The 27133-nt window shown below is 37.8% G+C and overlaps 1 protein-coding gene and 1 pseudogene across 10 annotated transcripts in view; one reads left to right on the top strand and one right to left on the bottom strand.

The window, feature by feature from the left end:
- The window catches only part of PTPRD (protein tyrosine phosphatase receptor type D), a 1630925-nt gene that overhangs the window by 1299964 nt on the left and 303828 nt on the right, over positions 1-27133 (top strand). For all 10 annotated transcript variants that reach the window (XM_070051957.1, XM_070051959.1, XM_070051976.1 and 7 more), the window contains 2 exons: positions 12143-12288; positions 15403-15544. In XM_070051957.1, coding sequence (XP_069908058.1) covers positions 12143-12288; positions 15403-15544 — 288 coding nt within the window. The remainder of the gene's footprint in view (positions 1-12142; positions 12289-15402; positions 15545-27133) is intronic.
- LOC108176516 (large ribosomal subunit protein eL21-like) lies at positions 25868-26434 on the bottom strand (annotated as a pseudogene).

The raw sequence follows: 27133 nt of genomic DNA, 5'->3' as shown, positions 1-27133 counted from the left end.
GATTAATAATCAGAATGTATAAAGTGCTTGGGAAGCTCAACAACAACAAAATAAGCAAGCCAGTTAAGAAATGGACAAAGGATGTAAACAGGCATTTTGCAAAAGAAGAAATCCAAATGGCCAATATGCACATGAAAAAGTGCTCAGGAAAATGCAAATCAAAACCACAATGAGGTTTTACCTCACTCCGTTAGAATGGCTTTCATACAGAAATCAACAAAAATTCTGGTGAAGATGTGGAGAAAAAGCCTAATCCATTGTTGGTGGCAATGTAAACTGGTACAGTCACTGTGGAAGACAGCATGAAGATACCTCAGAAGTCTGAATATAGACCTGCCATATCAGCCAGCCATCCCATGCCTGGGAATTTACCCAAAGGAAATGAAGTCAACATATGAAAGAGTTATGTTTACCCCCATGTTTATTGCAGCTCAATTCGCAATAGCTAAGATATGGAATCAACCCAAATGTCCATCAACTGAAGACTGGGTAAAGCTCTTTCGTCTGTGCTGTAGATGGCTGAAGTGGCCCTGTTGATTTCTAACCCTGTCTCAGTAGGTAGGCAAGTTTTAGGGCCTTCTAAAATGAAGCAACAGAGGCCCGAGTTGTTGCCTACCAGGTCTTGTGATGCCAGAATCCTATATTGGAGATTCAGGTCACATGGTTGCTCTGGTTTCAACCCAGCTTCCTGTTAATATGCCCGTGATGGCTCAAGTAATTGAGCTTTTGCCACCCATATGAGGGGTCAGAGCAGAGCTTCTGTCTCCTGGCTTCTGGCTTTGTTATGGCTGTTTTACTCTGGCTGTTGTGGCCATTTGAGAAAGTGAACCAGTGGGTGGAAGATAACTGTCACTCTCTTTCTCTGTTGCTGTGCCTTTCAAAAAATAAGAAATAAATAAATAAGCAAAAAAAAAAAATTGGGATATGTACACCATGGAATACAACAGTAAAAATAAAAATGAAATCCTGTCATTTGCAACAAAATGGAGGAAACTGGAAAAACATTATACTTAGTGAAATAAACCAATCCCAAAAGGATAAATACCATATGTTCTCACTGATTTGTGGTAACTAATAGAGCACCTTAAATCTATAGAAGTGAAATTGACACTTTGAGATGTGATGATTTTGAACAGCTCTAGTCTCAACTGTTGAGAAAGAGTTTTTTTTTTTCATACTGTTTGTTTAACTCTTACTTAGAATTAATCCCATGTGTATAAAGTTAATTGTAAATAGATCTTAGTGAAAAATAAGAATGGGAATAGGAGAGGGAAGAGGAAGAAAGTAGAGTGCCAGGTGGGAGGGTGGGTAGGATGGGAAGAATCACTATGTTCCTAATGTTATATTTGTGAATGCATGAAGTTTGTGTACCATAAATAAAAGGTTTCTGAGAAAAAAAATAAACAAGTTGGCTCAAAATATTGAAAAATATCATTGTTTTTTGTCCCTCTGACCCTTGCTGTTGTCCCCAGTGCACTCCAATCGTCCTCTTACAATTGGCATGCCTATATTATAAATAGCAAGTCTAGATTCCATGCTGTACAGACCTGTAATGGGAAGTAATTCCAGGTGAAAGTCAGAGATGTACAGTGCAGCTGGAAGGGAAGTCCCATAGTGGTAGTTAGGATGGAGGGGTGGGGACAATGCTGGTGCTGAGAGGATTTGTTAGTTGTGCTGGTTGTGCATACTGGTTTGGTGGTTGGGAAGTGTGTGCAGTATTCATTTCTGCTGTGCAATTTATTATAAATATCATTTACATTCATATAGAAAACACTTAATGGTTTATCGATGAAAAGAAATGTCTCACAGAGGCCAAAAAAAACCATTTACATGGAGGGGTAATTCTGAAATTCAAATTAGAAACATGTTAGCTACTGTAAACTGACCAATGTGTAGGAAGATTTATCTCTGTAAGAGATTTGAAAATCAGTTTGAAAGTCGGAAGTAGACTTGTATGCCTTGACCTTTATAAACTGAAAATTGTTTCTGTAGTAGCTAAGTGCTATTTTCAGAAGTTTTATTTTACAAAACTTTTTCCTTCACTCTTCAATTTCTTCATTGGTCTTTTAAAAATTCACCACTAAGTGTTGCTTACTTTTGTCTCAGGGGGAAATGAAAAAATGCAGAATAGGAGGAGGAGGAGCAGGAGGAATTCTTCCCTACCTCCCTCCTTCCCTCCCTTCTGGATTGGCCAGTTCTCTAACCACAGTCAGTCATGCTCTGAACTCCATCTCTGTTTCTCTTCTTTAGCTAAAACTGCTAAAAATTTGGACAATGATAAAATGATAGTTTCTAGCATTAGCAATGATCCACATAATTGTACTCTCATATTATTGCTGTGAATATATGCAATATTTTAAAGAACATAGTTTATTAAAATGTATCAAAAGCTGTAAAACTACAGATTTTTACATCCAGTAATTTTAATATAGGAATTTATTATACATTTTTGAATTTTACATGTAGGAATGATTGACGTGTCAGAATCACATATATGGGCAAGGATATAATTACAACAATGGTCACTGAACTCTTTTTAATCATACTGAAAAATCAGAAAGAACCTAAATGTTTAACAGTAAAATGATCTAAACTCTATATTATAAAAAATGTTGGATTTAAATATTCTTGATAGAAAATATATTTAAATTTTATGTAAAATGCTTCTTATTAAATAGTACAGTGTAACCTTTTAAAAATATTGCTCAAACAGCATAGAAAATTATTTTTAAAGGTTTTTAAAAATTATTTATTTGAAAGAGTGACAGAGACAAAGATAGAAATTTCATCCATTGGTTCACTCCCCCAAATGACCACAACAGCCTTGTTTGGGCCAGACCAAAGCCAGGAGCCTGGAACTCCATCCAGGTCTCCCACAGGAGTAGCAGGGGCTCATTTACTTGGGCCATCTTCTGCTGCCTTCCTAGGTTTATCAGCAGGAAGTTGGATCAGAAGCAAAGTAGCCAGGATTTGAACTGGCACTCAGATAAGGAATGCTTGTGTCACAAGCAGCAGCCAATCCAATGCACCACAATGCCAGCCCTGAAAAATTCTTACAAGTTTAGAAAATAATATGGGGTATTTTCCAAAGCTTCCTCTTTTAAAAAAAAGATTTATTATTTGAAAGGCAGTGTTACAGAAAGAGAGCAAGCGAGGGAGCGAGTGAGAGAGCACGCGTGTGCTTTAGTCTGTTAGTTCATTCCCCACAATGGCTGAAGCTGGACTGATCCAAAGCCAGGATCCGGGAGCTTAACTTGAGTCTCCTACGTGTGTGCAGGGGCCCAAGCAATAGGGCCCTCCTCTGCTGCTTTCCCAGGCGTATTAGCAGGGAACTGGATCAAAAATGGGACACATTGAACCAGTGCCCATGTGGGATGTTGACACTGTAGGAGGCAGCTTTTCCTGCTACACTACAACACTAGCCCCCTCTTACATGTTTTTAACAAGATAATAACAATCAGGTTTTGTAAATTTTCTTTTGATCTCGTATTTTCTAATTTGTTTATTTTTTAAAGATTTGTTTGAGAGGGAGAGATGGAGAAAGAGGTCTGCCATTCGTTGGTTCACTCCCCAGATGGCCATAATGGCCAGAGCTGCAGCATTCCGATATAAGGAGCTAGGAGCTTCTTCTGCATCTCCCACATGGGTTCAGGGCCCAAGCACTTGGGCAGTCTTCCACTGCTTTCCCAGGTGCATTAGCAGAGAACTGAATCAGAAGAGAAGCAGCTGGAACGTGAACCTGTGCCCATATAGGATGCTGGCACTGTAGGTGGAGGCTTAACCTACTAGGATATAGCACTGGCCCCAACCTAATTTGCTTAAAATAAATACGTATAATCAGAACAACATCACTATTTTATTTAAAATATTAGAAACCTGGAAATTGGCAGAGAGAATGAGGCTGTGTAGAGTTGAACAAATGGGATCTACTGTATCATGTCATCCTCACCCCTAACTCAAGCCCCGTGGTAGGATGCATGGACTTGTGATTTGTCTCTCCTGCAATTTACCAATTTAGGACTGGCTTTGAATCAGTTACTTTCTTACTATGTCAGTATGGCAGTATTTTGCTATGACAATTACATAGGGTTTATATCCCACAGATAGTTTATTAAGCTATAAGCAGATGTAATTCAAATAGAGGCATAATAATCACATTGACTATATGATTATCAGTCTTAAATCCTAGAAACTGTTTTGCCATGGATGAAGGGAGGGCACATGGAGAGCTTCCTTTTTTTTTTTTTTTTTTTTTGAATCAAGCTCATGAATGCTTTGAACAGGAGTGCCAGGTATGATTAGGAGTTTAAAGGCTGTAGAAATGATCAGGTCAAAAATGCTTCTCTCAAGCTTCTATTAATGTGAAGAGGGGAAAAACGCATGTGCATAGAATAACTTAAGAAATGTAGACTGTTGTGATTCATAAGAGATATAGAAAGTGCGACAAGGGAGTTAAAAAGGATGGTGGATTTCATCCAGATGGGGCATCAAAGAAGGCTTTAACAGATTTAAATTTGGATTGAAAAATGGATAAGTCCTGTAAATCAAATTGGGGGAGAAGAGAAGACATTTTGTACCAGGGAACAGCAGGTAGCAAAGCAGGCACCTAGCAAAGCAGGAGATGGGGAATTTTAGGTTCTCAGTGGGTAGTAGTGGAAACATAGTATTTGGGGGAAAGAAGTTGGCAGCAGCTCTGAAAAATCCAAAAGGCCAAACAAATTTCTGGTTTTATTTTACAGTAGTATGCGATTAAAGCTTGTCTATTTATTTTTCAAAAGAAAAAAAGAGCTGTAATCATAAATTCTTTAAAAAAAAAAGGAACCTAAAAGAGAGAAAAGAAAAAAAGATCCACAGTAATGGTAATACTGGTGGTAGAGATAGAATCCTAAAGTGAGGTGAATAGAAAGAGGGAAGCAGATAATCATGACGTCATTCATGAGTTCTCAATACTAACTGAACATTGCAATCTTTAAGAACTTCATTATGAAGCTCCACCCACTTACTTGCTGTTTTAATTGATCTGAGATACGGTTCAAGCACACACGCCCACTTTTCTTTAAAAGCTTCCAGGTGTTTGTGCAGCTTAAAGAATGAATCAGGGCCTCAGTTATCGGGTAGAAGGAAAGAGAGGTGAGAAATATGAAAGGTCAGCTATTGGGGCATAAGAACTGATTGGTGGTGTAGACAAAGAAGTCAGATGGGGGAAGCTAGGGCTGCAAAGCCAGGGGTTTGGGAGAGTGAGATCACCACCCACAGAAATGGGCAGTCAGTAAGACAGCAAGATTGGGAAGGCACATGGCATCATGTATTTACACCACACCAGTTCTGAGATACTAGAAGATAGCCTTTCAAGCAGTTGGAAAGAAGGGCTTGACATTGAGAAAAAATTTAAAAAAGAGATGTCTCTCCATTAAGGTAAATCTCTTGGTCCTGTATTACTTTCCTTTTTCCTCCTCTTATTTTTCTCTTCCTGTCTGTCAGTATACATATCAATCCTTTGTCAACTGAAGTACTGATAGTAATTATCCAATGGGAGAATGCCTTAGTGGTTAATCTTAAAAAATTGAGAGATGAGGCCTAAATAAAATTACTGGTGTAAACATGCATAGAGGTATGCCACTGAAGTGCCTTAAAGGGGAAAAGGGTAAATCAATGTCAGGAACTTCAGTGGGAGGCTGGCAGTGTGACGTAGCAGGTAAAGCTGCTGCCTGTGGTCCCAGCGTCTCATATGGGTACCAGATGTAGTCCAGACTTGTTCCTCTTCCAATCCAGCTCTCTGGGATGACCTGGGAAAGCAGTAGAAGATGGTGCAAGTACTTGGGCCCCTGCACCCATGGGGGAGACCCAGAAGAAGCTCCTGGCTCCTGTCTTCAGATAGGCCCAGTTCTGGCTGTTGTGGCCATTTGGGGAGTAAACCAGAGGACAGAGACCTTTCTCTCTGTCTCTCCTTCTCTCTCTCAGTAACTCTACCTCTCAGATAAACAAATAAATCTTTATAAAAAAAGAATGCAAACAAATAAGAACTTGAGTGGAGCATTTGTCTTTATCCATCTTTAGCAAATTGAACATTTAAGTAGAAAAATAGTAAATTAATCTACTAAACTTGCAATTTTGGTGATTTGTTTAAGAATTTTGTGGCATTGATTTTGTCTGTTGGCCAGGCATAATAGTGAATTCATCCTTAATTTCTCTTAGCTCCTGGGCTGATTTATACTTTATAAGATCTTTAGACAGCATATTCTGGGTGAACTTTCTCACTTAACCAGTGGAAATTATTATAGTGCAGCACAAAATATTTGCCAAACCCTTGAGAAGTCCATCAGTATACATTTTACAGCTACATAAACATATTTGGAAACACAACGTACATTGAGAAACACCATATTGTCTATGCAGCATCTTTGTAACTTTTCATCTCCTAATTTGATGCAGTGAAGTTGTCTGCTTCACAATTAGATCAAAATTCCATGACTCATTCTTAACCTCAGTGAGCGTTCCTTGGTTCATTTGCCCTTTCTGTTACCTACCCTCTCTCCCTTTCTCTCTCTCCCTTTCTCCCATCCAAATACCTGTATCACTATAAAGCTTTTCATAACTTTATAAGACAGAAGACATAATAAATTGTTTCAGAACTATTGGAAAACATGAGATACAGAAAATCTGTAGTGCATTAAACTCCCTAAAGAATAGTCATTTCTTATTCTGAAGTATAATGTTCTTTAAATTAGAATTAAAGGCTAAAAGGTTGTTTTGGGAGTGGCATTTAAAAGGCAGTACCTTAAGTAATTGAAATATGTCTCCTGGACTTTGAAGATCCATCTATCCTGGGCGCGGATGTGAAAAGATGATCCTGTTCAGATCTCATGTGATGAGTTAGTGCTCCCCGTCTGCCCTGGTGTATAAAGAGCATCTGCTGTGGAAACCAACACAGACTGTATCTGTAGCGTGATTTTGACCCTTCTTAACAGTCATGTACCGTCTTTGGAACTCTCTCTCCTATCATGTGTCCATGCAGTTGCACTGCTCTGTCAGGTACATTGTCTCACATTGCCCAGTGAAAATCAAGCTGATTGTAACAGATAACTCATCAGCCACAACAGAGTCTGGTCTGGCCGCTCTGTTTTGTGCTGTGGCTGGACGAGAACTTAAAGCCCCGTGATAGCTCTTCACCCCAGACCTTCAGATCAGGCATTCCCCTTGTTTGCTGTGTTTTGTGTTTTCCACTTTCCTGCAGAAGCCTGGCTCCTGAGCTTTCCTTTAGATCCCTCATGCTGACACAGAGACACAAAGGTCAGAGAGGGGTTCCTGGTCAGTGCTGTCAACCCTACAGACCCTTTTAGGGAGGATGCAGATACCTGAAGACAGGGCTGCCTGCATGTTCTTACCATGCATTCTCTCGTGCCCTGCCTTAGTGTAATTTAATGGCATTATTAACCTTCCCCTTTCAAGATTTTAAGTACATTGTTATGACAAATACCCTTTTAAAAACCCAGCTCTCTATTTAAGGAAATGTTAATCAGCTCAAAGAAACAAAACCAATTACTTACATGCTGTTAGTTTTGTTCCCCATGTGACATATTTTCTTGATGTCCACAGAAGCAGCTCATTAATTAGAATTAGACAAATGGCATCCCCCACTTCTTCTCTTTCGTAGCAAATGATCTTTCCTATAGTTCTATTTTAAGTGATCCTCAGTTGGCCAATCAAGTTACCTCAAACCTGATTTGTCTTCTTAACGTTTAAGAATTTCTCATAAATTCTTCTTCCATGGACGTTACTGGTAGCCATCAATGGTTCTGTTGCATTAATGTCTAGCTCTATTTAATGTAGCGTACTAGAGGGATGATTTTGTCTTCAGTAGAGCAGTATGTTAAGGATAGGCAGAGACAGTTTACTGTTCTTGGTTGGCTCTCTCCCCTAAATCTAATAACCGTAAGTGCACATTGGGCTCATCACCTTGTTGTCAGAGAACGTAGCAATTTGAAACATCATTTGGCATGAAGATATTACAACCATTACTTGCAAGGGTACTGTGTATTGGCTATACTTTAAGAAACAGGCTAACTTCTGAAAGGCAAAAACCAACCTATAGCTTGTGGCTTCCTCTTCTTGAGCTGTGTAGAAAATACTAATCTCCTAAATTCCTGGAGCTACTGTCTGCTCAGTGAATGCATCCCAAGAATGCATACATCTTTGAAAACATCAAGTGAGCATGGCAGACACATTCTAGAATATCAGCCATGCTTCTGTTCTGACTCATATGCATGTTTAGCCTTTCTGCTTTCCATTTAGAAAATAGACTTTCAGTGTTGAATAGTAATTTGACCTCTGCAGTGCCTGACATTAGTTTAATAAAAGATCATACTCTGTACTTGTCAAAATCAGCTTGAGCAGAAATGCATTTTGCAAAGTGCAGCGTTGGCAGCTTCAGGTGGATAGTAATGGCAGTTCACTACATTGATAGCAGCAACACCTCACTAACTACTGGTGACTGGAAATTCCAAATGCCTTTCTCCCCATCTTTATAATATTAATGTATCTTTTTTTTCTTATACCAAGTATAACATTAATGTTTGTATCTCAAGGAATAAAATTGAGGACTTTTATTATTCAGATATGACACTACCATAGTTTCTGATATTTCAGTAGATGTCTTGGTTTTATGCTCTGCTTGGATTCTGTTCTCTTTCTTCCCATCTTCAGAATATGACTTAAATTTGGGCAGTGTCTATATCAAAAGAAGGCAAAGGATTCGTCTGGTTCCTTTTATTAAGCTGAGATACAGAGAAAGGGGAAGTAGGTTGCTGTGTATTGTGTACTCCTCTGAGAATAGAGATTTTTACTTGCCTTGAGCGTTTGTTGGAGTTATTAAATTTAGTTTCTCTCTATCTCATATCTTTCCTTTGGCTGACTGCCTGTCATTGACAGTATCAGTCTGAGAATTTGACCAGCAAGGTCATCATTTATGCAACACACGTGCTTACTGAAAGGGTTTGACTGTGTTAACCAGAATCTTACTTTGTATCACAGGATGATGACATTTATCCTTTCTGAGGATTGGATTTTGTGGGCAAATGTAGAAAATTTGACATCAAATCCGTCTAAGAAATTTATGATTTTTCATGTTTGTGAAGGCCGGTGTCTTTCAGTAAAAAAAGAAAGAAGGAAAAAGCTCTGTGTGCACAAGCACTTGAAATGCCTTTTGAAAAAATATAGGACAATCAATTTCAATTTTGTTTTGTTTTTAAAGAATGCATTTAAGGACTCTTTGCAGGATATTTTTTTCTTTATGGAGAAAGACTGCGTCACTGCAGTGGTAGTTGGTATGAATTAGAAATATGGTCCTAGATCTTGAAACAGATTCTGATTATTTCAATAAAATTTCCACAGTATAACAGGCTAATTTCCTTACTTTGGAAATAAAATCCTTCCTGTAGCATCTGGTAGTCACATCCTTGGCTGATTCTCACTGTTGTTGATCTTTGCAAGAAAACTTAAATGTATGATCAGATAATGCAGGTCAATCAGAAACACACCTGGAAAACCCACATTCATTCTCCATGTTTATATGAACTTGCCTGCATTATTTTCCATTTAGAGATAAAATTTCTTCATTTATTTAATTTGACTTCTTCAGTGTTCTTGGCTACTGCTCCTTCCAAATGAGCTACAGTTGTCGCAATAGGACATAGGCACGCCTAGCCCAATGAGCCAGTGCCCAGTTGCAAATTGTCAGAATCTCCAGCTTTCGTTTATCCTTTGGGGTGAGAAACTGGTTGTTATTCCTTAGTAACAAACTCTAGTGTGGGGAAAATGGAGTCTTCTGTCTAGGTTTATTTAATTTCTGATTAGTAATTTTATATGATATCCCTTCACTCCCTGTACACATTTCTTGAACTAAGTTTTTCAAAACAGAAATGAAATGGATGGCTACTTGTTGAAATGGATGTTTGTTTAGGGTTGACAGTTTATGGAATATGGGCAAGAGAAGAAAGGAACCTAAAAATGACAGCGTCATAGCATTTCGTATGGCAGCATAATGCACTTTGTTTTCTGAGAGAAATTCCTTAGGAATTTAATTGAGTAATTATAATTTGTTTATTAGCTGCTGACATGTGAATGGTTATTATCAATTTGAGTTGTTGGAAAAGCAGAAAGAGAAAAATATAAAAACTTCTAATATCTGTTCTGTTTGTTTCCAGGCAGGTAACATCAGTATACAGTGTTTTTTATTCCTCTCACTGTTAGTCAATTTCAGATCATTTTGAGTACGTCTCCCAGTTTCTGATAATTATGTAGTTTGTACTGCTACTTAGAGATGTTGTAGGGTTTGATGTCCCACAGGCTTGTTGTAGAGCCTGCTTGCTTTGCTCACATTTCTGAATATAAACGGATCCCTGGGTTCCCCCCAGTTCCACTGTCACCAACAAGTTGAGTTTGCTGAGGCCAAGATGCCCTCCCTCTCTCCCTCTACCAAATTTCTCTCCTTGTTGAATTGAGATATTAAAGTGAAATATCTTAGAGCTGGAAGAGATTTCAGCAGAAATAATTTACTTCCGATTTCTTATTTTTGCACATAGGAAACTGTAAAGTTAGGTGTCTTTATGTTTTTCTTCCAAAGTAATGGTGGAGCTAGGATGGGAACCCAGCTTCCCTGACTGTAGGGAAACCAAACTCACAGTTAGAACACATCATGAGGCCAGGAGGAGCATCCTGTGGGAAGCTTGACTGAATGCAGAAAAAACAGTCGTGGGGAGTAGACAGGGGTGGGCTTTAGTGTCGTTTTCGCCTTTATAAAAATCACGAGACTGTTTTCAAAATAGATGTTAGCCATCAACACTTACAACCATTCTTCAATGACATACTTGTATAACTATGAAAGCAGTAGTAGAAAAGAGGAAATCTGCAACAGGGATCAGAAAATGGAAAACAAAATAAAAAGTAAAATATTTGGGGGTTTTTAAACGTTTCCAACTATAACATTGCTATAAAAACTCAAGAAGTAGAAAAATTTCGAATACCATCTCTCAAACCACTGCTAGTAGAATTTTAGTACACTTTGTCCAATCTTATATATGCCTGCACATTCTTTATTATTTGATGCCCTTATATATTTTTTTCTGTTATATTTTCATAGCCTATCATAGACTCATGAGTGTATCTCATGTCATATGATAAAAACCTTAGAAAAATAACATTTGCTGTTTGAATGAAGCTACATTGCTATGTCATAGTTTCACCAGCAGTTTCTGTATTTTTTAATATTGAAGTCCTCATAATTTGCTAAACAAATGTGCTGAATATTTTTGTACATAAATGTTCATCTACATTTTATATCATTCTTGTGTGATGGATTTCTAGATTTTGAAATGCAAGCTGGGAAATAAGTTTTTAAAGGAGAGAGAGTGAATATTAAGGGTATTTAAAAGAGATGGGAGGCATTTAAATGCTTCCAACTTCTAACCTTTTAACCTTAGTCATCTGTACGTCTATATCTTTTTTGAAATAATTTTTTTCTATGACTTTAGAGGCTTCTTTGCTCATCTTTTTCGCGAGTTGTGGAATTAAATTTCCAGTAAGGCATCCCACAATATTGGGGTTAGAAAGTCACTTTACCATTTTCCACTATTTCTATTTCTTGCCAAACGTTTAATTCAGGGCTATATTTCTTGTCTCTTTTAAATTTCCTAGAATTTCGCTTAAATGTCACTAATTTTAATAGCTCAGCAGTGGCAAGGCTGCTTTCTGGCGGGGTCCTGATAGTGGCATCAAAGCAAGGAGCTAAAATTTTACTCACTTTGATTGATGCACTCATTTTGTTACAGAGGACAAATTGGATTTTTTTAATACTGGTAATAAAAATTAATGTGTAATGTTGCTTTCGGATGTTATTGGGTCTTTGCCTTAATACAGATTTCAGCAATAAAAGTGCTAACAGATAACTTGACCAGAAAGTTGCCTCCTTCTCCTTTAAACTACCCTCAGAAGTAAAATGTACTTTTCTAATTTTGCAACCCCGGTACTTTCTTGTTTGTATGGCTAGGTGGAAACAGAGTTGAGGAGTGTGCAGGGAGCAGCAGCGGAGGAATAGTCTATGTTTCTATTTTCCATGTAGCTGATGTTTATTTCCTTTTTATTTCAGCACCTCCAAGGTTTACACGAACTCCTGTTGATCAGACAGGGGTGTCTGGTGGAGTTGCGTCTTTCATATGCCAAGCTACCGGAGACCCAAGACCTAAAATTGTCTGGAACAAAAAAGGAAAGAAAGTCAGCAACCAGAGATTTGAGGTATTAGGTCCATTGTTCTGTTTCTCTGGGGAAGACTGCATTTGCTGTTTTGCTTTGTATGTTACTTCATAAGTAGTCTCTGACATGAGATGTCTGTCAATGCAGTATAGCATTCTTTATGCTGCATGAGATGGAAAACTTAACTTTAAATGGCTTTTTGAACAAGGGAATTTGGGGGTTCTCATGGTTGACTTTTGTCTCTTCTGTGCCAGAGCTGAGTGCTCCCCGGATCCACTTGACAGCTTCATCCTCAGCCTACTCCTGCTTGCCTTCAAGGTTACATGATAGAGCCTCACTTGCTCATCTTACTAAGTCTGGAGGATTTGTGAAAACTTGTCCTTTCCAGCAGTTTCCTGTCCCACCAGCTCTTACTGAGTTACACGTGTACCTCTGAACCAGTCTCTTGAGCAGGTGGATGATATAGGCTAATTAATTTAAGCTCATGAAAGTCTACCACTGTTTTAGTGGGAATGAGGTCAGTTCCATCCAATCCCATGGTTTAGGATGAGGCTGCAGCATTTCCCCTCAAGGGAATTCAAGTTCCTGTTACTAAGAAGAGAGGGGATAGATACTGTGCTGCAAAGGATGTTGTCCACTATGCCTAGCACTTGTGTTTTACAAGTAGTATGATCTGGAATGAGAAATTTGCTCCAATTCTTAATGTAAAGTGCCACCCTGAAAGAAACACAGCCAAAGGGTTGATAGTACAGATAAACTTATGGAGGGAGCAATTGATTTTCTTTATTCAAGAAAGCTCAGTGCAGTGAAGATGATAAATTCAGAGTTTGCTCCTTAGGAATCTGCGAGAAGCCTGGTAGCTTAGAAATTTGCTTGTCCTGCAGGAGAAAAATATATGATAAGCTATACAGAGGAAGTGTAGAAGATGCACAGTATCACACTATAATTAACACATGAAGACGTTAGTTTGATTTTTAGGGGATCCTGAATTTTTGATTTTCAAAAATTGTAAAACTTACTGCCTTTTCCCCTGAGTTTCTAATCTGCTTCATGGCCTAATTCACATTTTATCAGATTAAACACAAGTTTTAGTTAAAAGCAGTATAGCAACTCCAAAATCTAGGTCAGTTTGATTTTGCTCATTTTCATTAGATCTCACAGAGTGATGTATGATTCAAATGCATAAAGCACCTAATTACTTATAGTGGTGAAGCTTGAATTATGGACTCTAGTTTGCATATGATAAATTATGTGTTGTGTTTGTTTAAAATCAAATATTTAACAGTGATTTAAAAACAAAGAGAAAATCTTAATCTTTAGGAAATGTTTCCTACACTATGTAGAAAATGATGTTCTTCTGCACCTCTGGTGCACTTTCTTTTTAAGTTTAAAAAAGGTTTTTTTCTAAGAGGATTTTGACATTGTGCTTGTTAGTGACAATGCCTTCTTAACAAATCCTGTAGCAAAGATTATAATTCTAGATATTTCCAACAATGAGTTTACAGTTCCTCATGAGAGTCATTTAACACATCCAGTAAAGGTAATTATTTTTACACAATGTATCTACTATGAACAATATTGAGCCTTAGGTTAAAAGTCTTTAACATCTTCTACATAATATTTATTTGGGGAGTTCACTTATCTGAAAGGCCTGTGAGAGCAGTAAATAAGACTGTTTTATTTGTCTTTCTATTGCTAATGTTGAATGTGGCGTCTGGTCCATGGTCAGCACAAGTTTAAATACACAGTAGTGCTGTGGAAATTAAAACACTAACTTGTAATGTATAATATATTGTTTGTTGTAAGTGGATAGGTCCAAATATAAAAAATAGTTTGGGGAAGAAAACATATACTTTGGTTTAGTGATAATTAATCAAATTTAAATTGCTATTAAAGGTGTTTAAACAGTATTCTGCTTTAAATCATAAGATGCTCATAAATTTAGTTTTAGATTATGGAATAATTGGTGGAAATTCCAATAACTGTGAACCTTTTCTAAGATGCATAGTAGATTAATTTTTAAATATGTGATTAATACAAGTAAAAATATGGCACACTGGGAAATGAGGCATTTTTAAATCTATGAATTTAGAAAATGGAATACATACAATACTTGAAGTAGACATAGTTTTAAAATATTCACTTTTTCTCTGTGTGTTAACATTCATACACAATCCCACACAAATTCTGGGATTAAGCATCCACAACTGTTTTGATAAGCTGTTACTGATCTATGCACAATTTAGGCACTTGGAAGTGATTTTCACAGGGAATGTGAAAACTATTAATAAAGCACGGCCTCTAAGCTGACAACTCAGACCGCATCGTTGGCACAGACAAGGATAGAGGATTCTGTAATTTGGTGAACCTATTTTTCAATATCATCCTTCTCATCCTCACCTTTGTTTAAAGTAGTATTTGCATCAACTGACAAGTGCCTTGTTGCTAAACTGTTTCAAAGTGGAGTTCATAATGATGGTGAATTAGGCTTAGTGTTTGGGACATTAATTTTCTGCCTGGTGAAGCAAGCCTCCATTTTCCAGCAAGAATGCCCTAAAAATGCAGAAAAGGCTAAGCTAGAACAAATACTGGAATGATTTATGGCAAAATGAATGCAAGCCATCAGGCTTTTGGGTTGTGAAAGCGTCTTGGTGGCTGCTTAAGTACTGGATTTATGCCGTTTTTCTTCATGGTTCACTCATCTATACACTTCAGGATGAGACATCTTAAACCAGAACTGTTTGTGGTGGCATGCATTTAATTCTTCGCTTCAACAGTCCAATTACTGAATGAATCCACATGTGCTCATGTGCCATCAAAAACAAAATAATTTGAGTTTATCCATCATGGCTGTAAATCTCTTACAGATTGAATAGGGTCAAATTTTCCTAGATACACATATTGAGATATCTTGCACTGGTTTTCAGTAGAGACTGGTAGTCTACCTTTTCCTATATGTAGTTTCATGTTTTGTTCAGGATAAGATTCATTAAATTAGGCCAAATATTCAGTCTCATCACTTTTTCAAAAATCAGTCTTGGAATGTTGCTGAGTTCCAGGAGAGCCTAATTGCTGGTTCACCCTTGTACAGAGAGGTTTAGCTGAGAGGTAGACAATTGTAACAACACCTGTGACAGCTATTGTTTCCTCTAATAGGTAATAGAGTTTGACGATGGATCTGGATCAGTTCTCAGAATACAGCCCTTACGGACTCCACGGGATGAGGCCATTTATGAATGTGTGGCCTCGAATAATGTGGGAGAAATAAGTGTATCCACAAGACTCACAGTTTTGCGTGGTAAGTGCTCAAGTGGGAGGTTGATATTTGCATCATGATGGAATTCTGTTTCTCAGGTGTTCTCTTGAATGTCCATAGAAAAGACTAACATGGTTGTGATACTTGAATGGAAAATGGATTTAAGTAAAATGTTTAAAAGAATTGAACTTGAATTAGACAGTGGGTCAGGCTTTGTTTCTTATGGATCTTGAAGAAATGTTATCAGAAAGGGAAAAAGAAAAACAAAAGAAGTGATGATTTCAGGTGGCAGATACTGTTTTGATTATGGGGACAGAATCTGTGAAGGAAACAGGGTGTGCTACCATTTTGTATGTTGGCATTACTTAGGCATGGATTTTCATACCTTTTTCAGCCACTACACTATACAAACAACCAAGGTGACCTTGGTGTTTGCAAAATTAAAACAACATCCTCTATCTAAAGATGAGTTCTAATTCAGTGGTGGTCAGAATCAAGAATGAGAATGACACCTACTTTATATCAAAAAATGCATCTTCATTTCAGTCTTTTATGTTGGTTCAAGAGAAACAAGACAGGGAATGTGCTGCTGTGTCCAACTGTGTTGCTTACACAATTGGAAGAAAGTATGGGGTGACTTACCAAATCTCCAGGATAGGGTGCTTTTGTTCCAGCTTCCATTAATGACAGTGCTAGAGAATGGAGCTTAAGGATTCACTGTCTGTTGTACAGTCTTTTGTGCAGAGGTAAGAGCATTGCTTGACCAGGAACCTAGCAATCGACATTTGCAGACTAATCCTTCTGTGCCTTTACCTTTTTCATTCCCTCACATACTTTTGTTTACTTTCGCACACTTTGAGATTCATTTGGCTCAATTCCAGAATTTAGGAGCATAGAAAGAAACTAGAAACAAAAAAAGGGATTGGCGCTTAACAATCCTAGAGCAATTTGTATCAACTATGAATATTTCTTCTCCATTCCACCCTTTTACCCACATTGAAGGAGGTGTTTCTATTGTACCTTTTGTAAAATCAAAAACATATAACTTCATCTATACATGGCCTCATATCTTGGTTCCCCTCAAGAAAGCTCTCCCTATTGATATGATTGAGGACCTATTTATTTGAGGTAGGTAGTTTTTAGTATTATAACACAAATTTATCTGGTGGATTTGAGATTCAAAAAAAAAAAATAAACCACAGACTGTCTGAGAAGCAAAATTTATTTTAGTGAATGTAAGTACATGGCAAAATGATATTATTATATATATATGTCCTAACATGTTTTAAATAATATAAGCACCTTCATATGTTGCAGAAAATGTACTGACAACTAGACATATATCTTTTTTTAAGTTTTTAATCGTTTTATTGAGATAGAGAAATGCAAAGGAAAGAGAGGGCTTTAATTAGGGGGGAAAGAAGTCTAGAAGCTAAGTTGGGTCCATAGCATGCAGAGAGCAGGCCTGGAGCCATGTGGAGCAAGCATGCAGGCAGGGAAGCAAGGCAGGGCAGAAGCCAATAGGCCATGTGCCCCGGAGGCCTGGGGAGACAAGGGAGGGGCCCACCATGTTCCAGGCCTTTTATTTACTTCTGAAGCGGAGTGTGGCTACGTTATCTGATTGGCAGGTGGGTGTACAGGTGGGGTCAGGTAGGAACTTGAGATCATACAGGGGGCATGTTCTAGCTCACAAATCTAATCGATTTTATCCTACCTACCTGCCTCTATCATTCCCCCTCAGAGAATCCACACCATAATCTAAAGGATGCTGAAGGGCATAGATCATCAGTTCTTCTGTAGCTGCTTCCTGGGTAGCGCAGGCCCTGCCTGTCCTGGGTCTGGAAGGCTCTGGTCTATCTCATCTAACAAATTTGCTCTATGACCTGGAATAGTCTCGGTCACCACCAATGGCTATGTCCCCTACATGTAGACATATATCTTTAGATGCATATAACACAAAGCTATTAAACACAGAGATGTCATATTTGAGCTCCATCTCTGGACCTTTAAGACAAGCTAAGTTGAAGCAGGAAGTTGCCATTCTCTGATAAGCATATGGAGATATTGACCAAATACCTAGAAATAAAATGTCTGTTAGGCTTGCAAACAAGAATGAAAAAATTCCTGAGGTTTAAAACAGAGAGAGAATTTCCAGAAAAAAAAGGCAATTTTAATCTTGTTATGCAATATAATAACCAAAAGAGCTACAGGCTTTAAGGATGGAGTTTTAACTGTCCAGCAGGTACAAACATTCTATAAAGGAAGATGGCAGGGACAGGAGTTTAGGGCATCATTGAGACCCCTTGATTATTCCTTCTCTGTAATGCTCAGAGCCCAGAAGCTTAGTGTACCACCTGGTGAGAACCAAATCCTACAGGGTGTGGAACAGGCAGTCCTGGAAGCACCTGCCCTATTATAGAGACACTTCCACAGTTCAGGGCCGTTTACCCCAGAGTTCATTCATACCCAAATGGGCTCATGGGCTGCAGTTCTGAAGTGTGCAAGGCAGTTTCAGCTCAGGAGAGACAGTGAGCCCAACCAATGAAGGGGAGAAAGCCATACTCTGTACTACAGATAACTGTATGAGTAGGTTTTAAAATGTATGTGTTTAAAGTAGTGGGAAAGGCAAAGGAAAGATTTAAAATCTATCAGGAAAGAACAAGCTGGAGAAAAAAGGAGTAGATTGCAGATCAAAGTCAAATTTTAAAACAGGAAAGATTCTTAGAGATTGTGCTTTTACATGCTCTAATATGTAGTATGGAAAGGGTACATATGTATGTGTTTTGCATATATATGTTCACGTAAACTTAAAAGTTCTGAAATTTGTAGATTGAATTTTCAGGAGTTCATATATGAAGGAAATAAGACTTATTTGTTGAACCTCTTTCAGAGTTTTACTCTCAAATTTATTCACCTCGTTTAGAATCGGCACTGTCACATAAAAAATGTATTACAACGGAACAATAAAAATTACCAGAATTTTTTAAAAATTTCATTGGTTTTTAAATCCCTTTAACTCCTCCAAAGGAACTATTGGCAGTAATTTACTTCACTTAATCTTTATGCATTTGATGAAGGCATTAACAAAAAAATAGTATGAAATTTTCATTTTACTTAAAAATTCACATGGATTTATGTTTTGCTGCCACCCAGCTGGCTGGAATTCCCACATCTCGTCTGCTTTTATATAACTAGTTTTCACATAAAACAAATGCATTTGAAAGTTTTAATAAGATCTGACTTTCTCTATGAATACCTGTCATATGTAAGTACATTGGTGTGAAAATTTATGATTTGAGTAAAGTACTTAACCCTTCATATTTTTGAAAAACCATATTTGGTGATTTGAGGTATGCTTAATGAGAAAACCCCAGAGGTATTTTGAATAATGGAAAATGGTCAAAACATAATTCTAACATAGGATAATTTCATACTTCCTTGCAGGATAAAATAAGTGGGAATTACATTTTGCTCCTAGAGTCACCTGTTTGTATAAAATTTGTAAATATTGATCATTATATTATTAAGTCTTGTAAAAATATTCCAGTGATAAGCTAACATTTATAAATTTGGAATATTAGAAAAGTTAAATAAGTGGATTCTTAGAGGTTCATATCACAAGTTTATGAGCTTTATATCCATATTAAATTTACTTTCCCTTACAAACAATGCTGGCAGACTCTCAAGCACTCTATTCCTCACTAGGTAGAGAGTGCTTGTTTGTCCCATGGCCCTGATCAGAGCCCATTTTGCCCACATGGGTCATTTACTTTTTCCCCACCACTTTGCTGACAGATACCGACAATGTGCCAGCTGTCATGATGAGTTCTAAGTGAACTGGTTGGCGATCACTCATTCATTTCACACAGGCTATTGGACAACCTAATTAATTGGAGATTCAAGCATCTGACCTGTGTGACTAATGCAAAAGACAGAGAGAGAATACTCCGACCACCCATGGGCACTGAAGGGAGCATTTCAAGGGAGACTTTCTCTCAGTAGCCTGTTTCAAATTACCCTGGCTCTTGAAAACTGTTTTCATAAGGAAGGATTACTACAAGCTCAGGCTGAACGTGCCTTGGAATGAAATATTTGGGCAATTAACCATTTACACTTCAGAGTGTGGTTCATGGAGGAAGGAAGTGGGAGCTGAATGTGGTACTTATGTCCTCTAGGTAATTTTAAATTTTTTAGTTGTCCTGGCCGTTGAAGCAAGCAAATACTGGCCCCTTACTTTAGGAGAGCTGAGCATATGTGTTTCTGTTACGCTCTTTTCCCTCCTAAGCAAAACAGTTCTCAAGACTCAGCAAGAGGTTGTTAGGGACTGAGTCTTACCTAGTTGTGGGGTACTGCTAGAGACAATGGATTCAATGTTAGGCTTTCAGGAAAGGGCAAGCATGGAACCAGAGTGTTTTAAGAAGTGGATTTGTCATCCAAACGAAATTGATTCTATCTGAATTTTACTGGCCAAAATTTATTTATTACTAAGTGTATCAGCAGGAAGATATTTAATACAAATTTATGTCATGATAACTGGGATGAAAATGTTTTCTTTAATATGTGTTATCAGCCCCTGTGCAGGCAAAATGAGATACCAGTGTTGATAGACTTTTCTAGTAAGAATGCAGGATCTCCTACCTCTTTTGGGCAAAGGAAAGCATCACAAATGTTTTTTTTTCTTGTTTATATCATTCTTTGAGAAAAAGTTCCATAAAAATTGGATACAGGTTTCTGAATGTCATATATCTTAAACTTAGTGAAATTTTTGGAACAGTAATCAGAAAAATGCATATTTTCTTACCCCAAATGGTATATAATAGATCATTTCTTAAAACTCTGTGGATTATTTTCAGAGGCTTGTACATTTCCAAATAGCATGACTCCTCAAACCACCACCACAGTGAAACAGTGTACAATATGTTCCTGGATCTCTATGTAGGAAATACATGAAATTTGTATAGTAAAATTTAAAAAAAAATATTCGGCTGTTATCTTCTTAGAGGAAATTTGTTTGTTCATAGAAAACATATAATGTATAATTGTCTCAGAATGTTAACTGACCAAATATGAGGCATTTTAGTTACCTAGCTTAACAAACTCAATTTATGATATATATGTTACTCATATAATTAGATCATTTGTGAATGATTAGGACAGACATTCCATGAAGTACCAAAGTCAGTCTCAAGTAATTTGGGTTCCAACTCTGGCTCTGTCACAAAATATCTGATGCATCTTGAGCAAATCTGCTAACTTCTTTATTTTCTTTGCTTTTTCTTTCTGCTTTTACTGCCTCTTCTGCACGGAGAAGGCCTTGGATTGGTGATCAGATCAGTCAGATCATTCCTATCTAGCTTTCTGTGATTCAGTGACATGCCTGTTTCAGCAAGTCAGTTCTTGCAAGACAGAAAAAATATGCTCCCTGAAGGTGACTGTTACTGAGATAGTAAAACATACAGTGAGCAGTTAGATGAGACAGAGAAAGCATTGCATTGGGAAATAGAGAGAAATGTTTGCATAATATGTCTGTTTCAAAAAATGTAAGCTATTATAGCAGTTGTTAAAAAAAAAGCACACAACTTTTACAGTCTTTCAGAGAGACAGCAGTCAACTATCTCTGTCATTGTGTAGTACCCTGTGATCAGAATTAGCATGTTCATTACAGTCTCATTTTATTAATTCCTTTTTTTGAAGATGAACACAGTTGTCCCTGCTGTGAAAATGGTGCTTTGCCATTTATGTTATAAAGTGGTCTCGGCTGGGGATCCAGGCTAGGAACATTAAAGAACAAAGCACAGCTGCTTGACTGTCACACAAAAGGATTTTTATGAAAGACAGAAACAAAAGGAAGGGTGGCCAACATAGAACAAACTTGCTGACAATTATGGGACTGAGGGAAGATTACTTGAGAAGCCTTAAAAAATAGTTGAGTACTTGGAATAAATTGATACCAACATGATAAGACCTTCTTGAATATTGCATTGCCATGTTGTAAAGAAGTAGTGGTGGGAAGAGCCACTTTAACTAGACATCTGAGTTTCAGTAGTGTCACATTTAGAACTTAATATAACTGTTTTGAGGAGAGGTGTTTTTCTTAGCTGTTGAGATGCTAGTTAAGACACAAGTAATCCCATAGTAGAGTGCCTGGGTTCAATACCCGGCTCTAGCTCCTGACTCCAGCTTCCTGCTGACCTAGATTCTGGGAGGAAGCAAAGAGTTTTCAATAGATGGTTTCCTGCTACCGACGTGGGAGACCTGGATTGAAATCCTGACTTATGACTTTGGCATGGCAAAGCCCCAGCATTTGTGGACATTTAGGGAATGAACGAGTTGATGGGAGATTTTCTTTCTCTGCCTCTCAAATAAATAAAATAACTTTCTTATGTATCAGTGTTCACAAAGGCAAAAGCCCACATAGACAGTTCTTGGGAGACTGTCATTGTGGAGACGTTAAAAATGATAGTACTTTGGAAAAAGTGTGTGCATGAACAGAGGCACTTCCTATTTCCTGTGATCTGTCTTCTGAGAGCCACTGTGTGGGTGATGTGTGCTCCTTCCTTGGAAACGTGGGTACTTGTTGTCTACTCTGAGATTATGCTTTTTTTTTTTTTTAAGATTTGATTTATTTATTTAAAATACAGAGTTACAGAGAGAGGTAGAGACTGAAAGAGGTCCTCCATCCACTGGTTCACTCCCCAGATGGCCGCAACAGCTGGAGCAGCACCGATCTGAAGCCAGGAACCAGGAGCTTCTTCCAGGTCTCCCACGTGGGAGCAGGGGCCCAAGGACCTGGGCCATCTGCTACTGCTATCCCAGGCCATAGCAGAGAGCTGAGTCAGAAGAGGAGCAGCCGGGACTAGAACCGGCCCCCATACCCCCATATGGGTGGCTGGCGCTTCAGGCCAGGGCGTTAACCCGCTGCACCACAGTGCAGGCCCCAAGATTATGCTTCAGGGGTCTCAGAAGAAATGAGTGCTCTTGTAAATCAGTATATGTAAATAAGAACCATTTTCTTCTTTGCACCTCTTAAGATACTATTTTTAGGAGCCAGCATTGGTATTGCAGTGGTGTAAGCCACCACATGTCCTGGCATTGGCCATTGTGGTCATTTGGGGAGTAGACAAGTGGTTGCAGGGTCTCCATCTCCATTTCCTGCTATCTCTGTAACTCTGCTTTTTGAATAGGTAAGTAAATCTTTCAAATAAATAAGGCTACTATTTTTATAACTTTGAATATAAAGACTTATAGATGTTTACTGCTGAGTTGCTATTGTTGACTTGCTACTGTTACCTTACTATTGATTTACTCTTGGTGGTAGGTGTGGTTATGTATTTGTTAGGGATCTCCAGAAGCCAAGAACTAATAAGACGTATACTTACTTATAAGGAAAGGGATTTATTATAAGGAGTGCGTCCACCTGATTTTTGAGAGACAGATCCCAAGATGTGTTAGGTGAGCAGCAAGCTGGAGACCCAAGAGAACCAAGTGTCATTCTAGTCCACAGGCTGCGTGCCCAAGACCCAGGCAGAGCTGCCTCAAAATCCAGTCCAAAGCAGGAAGAAGCTGTTGTTGGAGTTCAAGGTGGTCAGGCAGGAGGAATTCTCATTTCCTCGGGGGAGGGTCTGCCTTTTTGTTCTATTCAGTTGTTCTACTGATTGGATGAGATTTGATCACATTAGGGTGGGCGGGTCTGTTTTACTCAGTGAACTGAAGCAAGTATTTATCCCAACCAAAAACAGGTTCACAATATCACCTGATATAATAGTCAGCCAAATACCTGAGCACCCTATGGACCAGTTATGTTGACATATAAAATTTGCCATCATGAGTGGGTTTGAACAATAGCAGCTCAGGATGGAGAAGTAAAGAGCAATAGTAGAAGAAAATGAGGTTGAGACATACCTCATTGACCAAAGAGATTAAAGTACGTAAGTGAGAAATCATGTGATTAAGTTAACATAGACTGACTCGGTGTAAAATGAAATTTACAACAGTGTTCACTAAAATAATTTTCTTATGGCAATTTACTTAAAGTAATACATCAAACAATCCGTTGTCCCTTATATATAATTGATGTTTGTACTTTAAAGCTTAGCTGGCTGGCGCCATGGCTCACTAGGCTAATCCTCCACCTTGCGGCACTGGCACACCGGGTTCTAGTCCCGGTCGGGGCACCGGGTTCTGTCCCAGTTGCCCCTCTTCCAGGCCAGCTCTCTGCTGTGGCCAGGGAGTGCAGTGGAGGATGGCCCAAGAGCTTGGGCCCTGCACCCCATGGGAGACCAGGAGAAGCACCTGCCTCCTGCCTTCGGACAGGCGCGGTGCACCGGCCGCAGCACGCCGGCCGCGGCGGCCATTGGAGGGTGAACCAATGGCAAGGGAAGACCTTTCTCTCTCTCTCTCTCTCTCTCTCTCTCTCTCACTGTCCACTCTGCCTGTCAAAAAAAAAAAAAAAAAAGAATGATTTTAAAAAATTTAATATTCTGGGTTTCAAAATTAGTTTTATTTTAAGCTACTAATTAAGATGTAGTTTTAAAAGTTGTGCATGCATAATTTATAGGGATTCGGGGTGCAGATACACCAAATGCCTCATCTAGAGTTTAATTATCAAAGTCCTAATTATGTATCTCCCTAAAAGAGCAAATAACTTATTTTACTGTATTAAAAATTACTTATGAATTAATCCATATTAAGCACAACTATAATGTAAGTCCTACTATTCTTAATATATTTTATATCAAGAAAATATCAGACCATCTTGTTTGTGATCTTGCAAAATGAGCTTATGTTTGAATTTGCTTCTCAGAAGTTCTCATGCCATTCAATTTGTATCTTTGAACTTTAGCCTAGACCTCAAACTTTTATGCATATTCAATATAAATTATTTTCACCCATTAAAACCCTTTAATCTGTGGGTTTTTTACTAACATATTTAGCTAATGAGTTTTTATGATACCAAGATTTTTCTCTTATGCCTACTGATATCTATATTCAGGTTTTAAATTTAGTCATACTTTAAATTTTCCAAGAAGCGATTCTGTATTTGTTGGAGTATAATACCATAAGAATGATTAAAATGAAAGAAGCTCTGTATCATAAATGAGACCAGAAAATTGATATAGTTTTCAGATATGTCTTGTCCTTCTCACTATTGGCATACAAATTTTTCTTGTTTGTATGTTTAATTCCATGAGTAACCACATATCTATCATTTAACATTCAATTAGAAAATTAAATATGGTAGAAAGGTATAACCTCATAAATACTTGATATCCTTTAATGAAGTTAGTTACCGGTTGTCAATATTTATGCATTGAATAAACTGAAAAATCTTTTGATGCATATTTGTGTATCTGCTTTATATGTAATATGCACATTTGCAAATATATTAGTATACTGTGTATGATCAACTCAATTGGCTTCATAGCATTTTCCCTTATATTTATTTATATTCTTTTTTTCTTAACAGTTTTATTGTATATATCAACATTCCCTCACCCCTTGATGTGTAAGCTCCATTAAATTTGTGGCCTAGAAATGTTTCTACCATTAATGGACACCCAGTAAATTAGTGGGGACTGAATTTATGTGGAGTTGAATGGATAGGTAGGTGAATAGGTAGGTAGATAGATATACATATGGTCAGATAGGTACATATGATGCAGTAAGAAACCATTTGCATGGGAATTAGACTCACGTTACACATAATGGGCAATGTGATAATTACTTCAGTAGCATCTGCAGGAAGGAGCGTGTGGTATTGAACCAGATCATCAAAGCAGATTGAAAGAGAGGTACAGGGGAGAGAGTGAAACAGAAAGAACCATGGTGGAAATAGAGTGTCCCAAGTAACTAGATATGAGTTTATATCAACAGCCCACTGCTTCCTAGCTGTATGGGTTTAGACACATTACTCAATTTTAAATGTTAATTCTTCATCTTCAGAGTGGGAAATAATCCTAACTATTTCTTTGGATGCCATATATCTATGGGAACCACATGGCACAGTGACTTGAAGTTGCTGAAAAATGTTAATTTCCTTCCTTTTCTCCCCATAGTACCTTTGAAACCGGCTTATTTGGTTTGACTCTGTCATCCACTACTGAATCCACAGTATCTATAGCAATGCTAGGCACATGGAAATTCCTGCAGTGTTTGTTGTATGAGTATATGGCCGTAGTGATGGCAAAGAAGGGTAAGAACCTAGAAAAAGGAGTTTTCTGTGTCTTATAGTGCTTAATAGTACTTAGTCTGAAGGACTGAAAATCAGCTTTTCCTGTGGAAATAAGGACATATCATGGATCCAGTAATTTGGGAAGACTGAAAATCATTTTTGATGCAATGCTATTTAACATAAAATAGCAAGAATTTTTTTTTTCAATTAGGTCTTATTTATTTATCTTACATTTATCATGCCATGAATTCATAAGGAATGGGTTCCAGCAACTCAGGCTCCTTTCCATTGGTTCTGACAAAGTGGGCTTCTCTGGGTGGAGCAGGCTGACGCTTTAGTTGAACCCAGGTACCCTTCTCTTTGGCTTCTTTCTTTTTCTGATCATTTTCCTTCACACGTTTCAAGAAGCTATCTCGGCTCTTAGAGTGCTTAATGTGTTCAATACGCACATTTATTCTCTTGGCAAGAATCTTGCCCTTCACTTGTTTGTTTACAACAATGCCAACAGCATGCTGGGTAACATTGTAGACTCTTCAGTTTTTCCACGGTAACATTTATGGGGCATTCCTTTTTGAACAGTACCCATTCCCTTGATGTCCACAATGTCACCTTTCTTGTAAATGCGCATGTATGTGGCCAAAGGAACAACTCCATGTTTTCTGAAAGGCCTGGAGAACATGTACCGGGTACCTCGCCTCTTTCCCTTTGTGTTCGTCATCTTGGCGAATTACTGGAAGACGGCGGCTCCGGCCGAAAGGAAAAAATAGCAAGAATTTTAACTTCTTTTTCCTTATGTTTTTGCTTAATGTTGTGTTAACACATTTTCATATTCTTCAGAATGTTTTATAATATATTTAGGACCAAGTAGTCCACTGCTGACTCTTCCTAGGTCAAAATAGAGTCATACAATTACTGTTCTATTCCTTCTGAAATGTCCAAGGTAACAGAATATATAAAAACTTAGCATTGTTTTTTCATACCTATGTAAATGTAGCATCATTAGTTATATATATTAGAAGAAGCAGAGATAATCTCATAGATCATTTCAGGATTCCACTGGTAATAGAAAAGGATTTTTCTGTATGTGATTTTTTGTTTTAGATTATTTCTGTTATCAAACTCAGCATAAGAAGTGATAGAAGGTATAGTTATGGGTTCAGATTTTTAAACAATAGACTTGAGATTGAATTTTGAATCCCCTGTCCACCCTGGTTTTATGCAATTTTTTAACTTTTCCAAATTTACTAGAGACAGTAAACAAACTTCCTACTAGAAAGATAAACATGTAGTGTATGAGAAGGTATTTTTTATTGTCATGGATTTATCCATTTGATAACATGATTCACTCTAGGCTAGGGATTATGCTAAGTATGAGAGTATAAAGAAAATGGAAAAGAGGAAAAGACATGAACCCTTCCTGCTTCCAAGGAAGCTACACTCTGTCTGATGGGAAATTGTGA

Source organism: Oryctolagus cuniculus, chromosome 1, assembly GCF_964237555.1.
Source record: "Oryctolagus cuniculus chromosome 1, mOryCun1.1, whole genome shotgun sequence".
Classification (NCBI taxonomy): Eukaryota; Metazoa; Chordata; class Mammalia; order Lagomorpha; family Leporidae; genus Oryctolagus; species Oryctolagus cuniculus.
Note: the sequence above shows the minus strand (reverse complement) of the source record. Positions and strands in the feature narration are given on the sequence as shown.